Below are 6,595 nucleotides of genomic sequence, written 5' to 3' on the forward strand. Positions count from 1 at the left end.
GTGGAGTGCCAATATGTTTGATTTATTACGTGATCAATATCTTGGCAAATAGAAAAGATAAGACCTTCTTATTTTATATTCTCGCTTGTCAATATCTGTAATTCAACATACTATGTGATACACAAAAATTGATGTTTATCTGGATTTTTAATATTTACTTTTAAATTAACAAATTAGGTAATGTATAGTTATAAATTTGAAATATAATACAGTTTGGTACCAAACTTATTGACATAAATTCATGAAATAGTAGTTCAATAAAATTTTGGACGTGAGTCAATAAACGAGATGACATGGCTTTTCTCCTGCAACCTGTATAGAAAGGGTTAAGCCAATTTTCTATCCAATTACCCAATTGATCTCTCGCTCAGATAACTTTTAACAAGCCTTTTATGTGGTACCTTGTCAAATGCTTTCTGAAAATCCAGATACACCAAATCTACACCCATACCCTCATCTACATAAGCAGTAATTTCTTAAAGAGTATAAAAAGATAAGTCAGGCAAAATTTTCTGAAACCATGCTGATTATCCAAAAGAATTTTAAACTTTATTAAATGACTCTGCAAAGCATATTTCATCAGACTTTTAAACATTTTTACCACCATTGGTGTAAGACTAATAGGCCTATAATTATTGAGACAATTTTCATCACTTGTAAATAGGAGTAACATTAGACAGCTTCCAGTATTCTGGTACCTGCCTACTATTCAAGGACTTTGAAAAAATAATAGCAAGTGGCTCATAAAACCAATCCTTAACATCTTTCAAAACTATTGGATTAATGTTATCAGGTCCAAGTGCTTTATCAATACTTAAACTTCCAATTTTTTCTTAGCAGACTTGGAATAAATGTTATTTATCATGATCTTCAACTTTGTTTCTGTCTAGTAACTGTTAAGTTTGAGGAATATTTTATAAAACTGAAGGAGATTTTAATAATCCAGCCATCCCATAACCATCAAATATTAGCCTTCCTGTGTCACCCCTCAAAGGCCCTACTTTCATCCTAACATTTTGCTTACACTTAGTGTATTTGAATAAATCCTTACTATTCATGCTATTTTTTATATTTTTAAGTGAAACTTTTATAATATAGTTTTTTCCCCCCAAATTTCCCAATTGACCAACTATTTCCAGATCTCCCATCATTGCAATAATTTTAAACTTCTCAATTTATAATGCTTTTCTTTAATTTTATCTTTTATATCCTTGATAAAGCAATGCACTGTTACTTGCTACTGGACTTTTTATCTATTTATAATAATAATAATAATAAAAGAGCCTGCGTGTGTAACTGCCATAGTTCCAAATGGAAAGAACCTAGAGACCTGAAATTTGCATGCATTCTAAGGGGATTCTGGGGAAGTGCTTTTGGACAATATTTTGGCCAAATTTTTGCTCTATAGTTTTGCTCTATATCCATTAAACCCCATAATTCTACTTCCTGAATGTCTATAGAAATGTATCATTTTTTTCTAATTCTCACTTACTGAATAAACAATGCATGGAGGTTTTTTGCCAAATACTCTTTTTTTTTCAACACAAACGTGGGATGAAAAATTACAAATTTGAGAATTAAAAATAAATTGAATTGAACTAAGTTTGGGAAATGGAAGGAAACAATGGGAAGAAAAATATGAAATGGAGAATATTGGAGAATTTAGAGAATGAAAGTAATTAAAGTAAAAACACAGGAAGAAAAAAAACTAATCTGTGAAGACAAGTTAAAACTATTTGCTTTTATAAAGGGTTGAATTGAATTAAGTTTAGGAAATGGCAACAAAAAATCAATTAAACAATTGGTATAGCTATAGAAGTAATTAAAGTAATGGAGATGCTTGACTGGTACATTAAGACTCCTGAGGACCTTGGAATCCTGCAGCAGAGTGTGGGTATTTTGTTCTAGTAAGGAATATGACTAACTTGGATATCTAATTTATTCTGAAATTTTTTTTCAAATTTGACCAGTATCTCCAACTAATTCAGTAGCCTAATTCACAGCAAATAATTCTTGTCTCAAATATTGTGGAATTACTCTCATTATTTCTTATCTCCATATGCAGCAAAATATCAAATGTAAAATAGCATGATTACTTTCACCTAGATGTTTCCCATCCTCTACCATATCAACCATTTCTTTATTTGAAGTTAACATCAAAATCAACATAGCATTGTTCCTGGTAGCTTCCCTAGCCAATTGTTGTAGAAAACCATCCTGAAGAATTTTGAGAAATCTGTCTCCCTTATGATTTGACTCTAACATTTCCCAGTCCATACATTTGAAATTAAAATGTTCCACACTTAAAACCTTATTAACAACTGAAATATTGATATCAGTTTTTATTAGTTTTATCTGGTGGTTTAACAAATTCCAACTAAAGGCCTTTTCCCCTTCTAACCATTGTCAGAAACCCAAACAGATTCAACATTGTTGCTATTAGTTTTGATATCTAACTTGAATAGACTGTAACTCACATTTTACAAATAAAACCACTTCGTCCCAATTTTTTTTATGAGTATCCCAACTAGTGGGGAGTTTCAGTGATTTTTTTTAAATAATTAAAATAACAAGAAAATTCACACATCATTGATTCCACAGTCACAAATTAGTAGATTTACAATGCAAGTTCAATTATTTAGTTCATAATTAATGAAAAACAATTATAAGTCATACCTGTAAATCGACCTTTTGCTCCACACTGCCTACTCATTGAAATAATGTTAACAAAATGTTTGTTATTTATTGCTTTACCTGGTAATCTGATACTGTGTAACACCTGTGTCAAGGCAAAGTAAAGTGTAGTCCCATTAATGTCCATCCATTTCAAACTCATACACATGCGTATTCATATTATATGGATGAATAAAATGAAAATTGTCAATAACCAGATTTTAATAATGAAGTATGAGCTTGCCTATGTACTATGAAAGAATAGGTGAAATTTTTGAATTTGAGATACTGTGATTTGAGATTCCTATTATATTAAGATCTTCTATTCCTACCAGTGCTCTAAATTCAACCATTTTATTTCATATATTTTGTATATATTATCCTCTTTGTAAACTTCAAAGTAAAGTTACCTATTATGGAACTTTAGATATCTGCAATCAATCTTTGTGTTCTAGAAAAAAGGGTAGTGAAAGAGACATAGAATTAAGCACAAGTTTGTTTAAATGTAATTTTTAAGATTTTGTGATACAGTATAATTAATTTTGTTAGTTTGGTTTTCAATTATATAAATGCAGTTATTCAATACTACAATATAGAATGATATTAATACTTGACAATACTGGTATATTGTGGTGGACATAATTCTTTAGGTATTGTATTATTCAAAATATTTTTATTGAACCTAAAACACAATTTTTGAAAATCTGATTAAAAAATACTTTGTTCTGATGGCTGTTATTAAATTGAGTTTTATTACTGCAAGTGCAGTTAACTTTCATGTGTATGATGTACTGAATTCATCAATAAACTGAGTATAAAATACACCTGTAAACTTGCAAGGGACTTGAATGGTTACAGTGTAGACTTGTTAGTTATCAGTTACAGAATTTTGTACTTTTAGTACCCTTAAAATCAAATAGACACCACTTTATACTTTTAACTTCACATTTTAGAACTGTGATGCTATACTTCACTGACACTATGACTATATCACTTTCTATACTTAAGCTCAGATGATTTTATTTCTTGTAAAGTTTATGTTTAATTATTCTGGCACTTAATGTCTATATAGCTTAATTGCGATAAACATCCTAAGTATACATTATTCCATTAAAAGCTATGGGCATTTTTTGCTTTGAAATTCACTAGTTAAAAAGTGAAACTTCAAATATTTGTATGTGTTGACTATACTGGGTTGGTAATTTACCAAGTATTGATTATTATTTTAAACTTTTGAGTCTAATTGAAAGTAATAAAAATTTTCGATACAGAAAAGGAATAAAGAGAAAGCCAGTGTGGGTATTTGTAGACCATATATTCGAATTGTATCTATTACTGTGGATCGAGAAGGATCAGGAAGAACAAATAATACTTCTTTTACATGTGAAGAAGAAGAAAGTTTCAGAAATCTTGCTCAAAGCAAGAATGTATATGAAAGAATTACAAAAAGTATTGCTCCATCTATATATGGTTGCCTTGACACAAAGAAGGCAATAGCTTGTCTTCTTTTTGGAGGTTCAAGAAAAAAGTAAGTGTTATGAGCTTTGATGAATTTAAAGGTAAAAAGTTGTCTTAAAAATAATATTTTTTTTTGTGCTAAATGTTAATTATAGCTAAAGAACATGTGATTTGATTGTGAGGAATACATAAACTTTTTTCATTTAAAAATAAAGTCCAAGTAATTAATTTAATATAAATATAAGCAGCATTTACAATAAGCAAGTTCTTATTTTAATAATTACAATGATGAAACTTTGTAGAATGGACGGCAACTGCCTGTTATACACACAAGTGTAGAGGACGACATTTTCAAAGTCTTCCGCCTTTTTGTTTTCAGACAGTTGCTGTCCATTCTACAAAGTTTCATCATGAATACTCTGCGTAAACAATCTGTCAAAAAATAATTACAATGTTTCAACCCATAGTACAGAGTCATCATCAGGTAAGATTGCATTCAAAAATACAATTGAATTTGCAGGAACATTACAGACTCGTGATTGTGAGGACAAGTTTGCAGATGGTGTTAAGTTAGCTTTTTTAGTAAAATGAGGTGTATAAAATATTAATATAGATAAAGATAGGTTTCTGGATATTTATTCAGCTTTGGATTTTATGACTTTATCAGTAGTGCTCCAGTAATTTTTCCTTTGTTGAAGTCTGGTACTTTTCGATTGATTTTGACATTGTTTTCAATGATAATATGTTTAGTTTCATTGAGATGTTCCTTAAGTTTGGGCCTGGCATGGCCAGGTGGTTAATTAGAGTGCTTGTCTTGCAATCTAAGGGTCGTAGGTTCGAATCCCCATCCCACCAAACATGCTTTCTGTTTCATCAATTTCCATAATCCATAAGCTTTTGGGGCATTATAATGTTATGGTCAATCCCATTGGTAAAAGAGTAGTCCAAGAGTTGGCTGTGGATGACGATGACTAGCTGACTTAACTCTAGTCTTTCACTGCTAAATTAGGAACAGCTAGTGCAGATAACCATTGTGTAGCTTTGCACAAAATTCAAAACAAAAACCTTAATTTTAAGGTTCATTTCTCTATTGACTTCTCCAATATAATTGTGTTTACATTTTGTAGATGTTTCCATTGTTTTTAATTTCAGTGAGGTAATTGTTAGTGATAAGGTTCTTGATTTTAATACTTGGCTTTTGTATGATTATGATATTTTAGTCTGTTATATTTTTTCATGAATAATTTCCATAATCCAGTTATGTTTTTATTGATGTGCTCAACATAAGGAATTGTAGCGATGATAAAGTTAGATGTTTTCTTCAAGCTTTGTAATTTTTTTGTGTGGATGTGTCAAATATTGTTTCAGCAACTTTCTCTGGATATCTTTTTTTTAAATAAAGAAAACATCATTAACATATCTCGCTCAGTATGAGAGTTCGGAAATGGCTGTGTTTAAGATCTGTTTTACCAAGTAAATTTAAAATGTTTTTGCTAGTGCACTTGATAGCATTTATTCTATACAACTGCTATCAATTTCATAATAGATGATGTCATTAAAGTAAAAACAAAACTTTGTGGTAAGGTTAAAAAACCAGGTTAGGAGTTTTCATGAAAATGTGGAAATTTTGTTGCAACTTTTCTCTATTCACATACATATTGTAGCCTTTTTTTTGTCTTGTGTTTATTATGAGTATTGGTTATTTATGTTTTGTAACTTGCCTATTAAAATAATTGATTAATAAATTTTATTTAAATCATAAAAATGTAATGTTTAAGTAATGTCCCAATAACTTTTAACTAGGTTACCAGATGGATTAACCCGTCGTGGTGACATTAATTTGTTATTACTTGGTGATCCTGGAACAGCCAAAAGTCAGTTGCTGAAGTTTGTAGAAAAAGTTGCTCCTATTGGTGTAAGTATTTTTACATTTTCTATTGGCATATCTGTGGAACTATGTGCATGATGATAAAAACACGCATGGTCAAAAAAGATTTGGCAGGTCACATTAAAAAAAAAAGTAACTGTAAAATTTTGTTGCTTTCAGTGAAGTGGATCTGTCTTCAATGGTTAAAAACAGACCTGTGTATTTAGGTTAAAAAATCATCTGATTTGCAGAGTGTGGGCCAGTTAAGTGTTAGTTATTTTGTTTTGTATCACTTTACATGTCATGGAATATAAAGAATAATTTGCAATTATAAGACAATACTTGATAAACATACAACTTGCAAATATTATTTTTTATATACATATTTTTATTGATGTTTTATTTTACCTAATACAAAACAAATGATAAATGGAACAAAATTAAAAATAGAATTGTAGCATGGCCAAATGGAAGACAGTGTACAATAATAAAATTATTTTGTAAAATCCAAAATATATACTGGTCAAAATATATATATATATATATATATATATATATATATATATATAATAATAATAAATTAAATAGTATTAGTAA

At 29.5% G+C, this 6,595-nt stretch overlaps 1 protein-coding gene across 1 annotated transcript in view; it reads left to right on the forward strand.

Annotated features, from left to right (window-relative positions):
* The window catches only part of LOC106459449 (DNA replication licensing factor mcm5-A-like), a 107,892-nt gene that overhangs the window by 41,669 nt on the left and 59,628 nt on the right, over positions 1-6,595 (forward strand). The window contains exons 7-8 of the mRNA XM_013919072.2: positions 3,945-4,201; positions 5,935-6,046. Coding sequence (XP_013774526.1) covers positions 3,945-4,201; positions 5,935-6,046 — 369 coding nt within the window. The remainder of the gene's footprint in view (positions 1-3,944; positions 4,202-5,934; positions 6,047-6,595) is intronic.

This window comes from Limulus polyphemus, unplaced genomic scaffold (genome assembly GCF_000517525.1).
Source record: "Limulus polyphemus unplaced genomic scaffold, Limulus_polyphemus-2.1.2 Scaffold610, whole genome shotgun sequence".
NCBI lineage: Eukaryota > Metazoa > Arthropoda > Merostomata > Xiphosura > Limulidae > Limulus > Limulus polyphemus.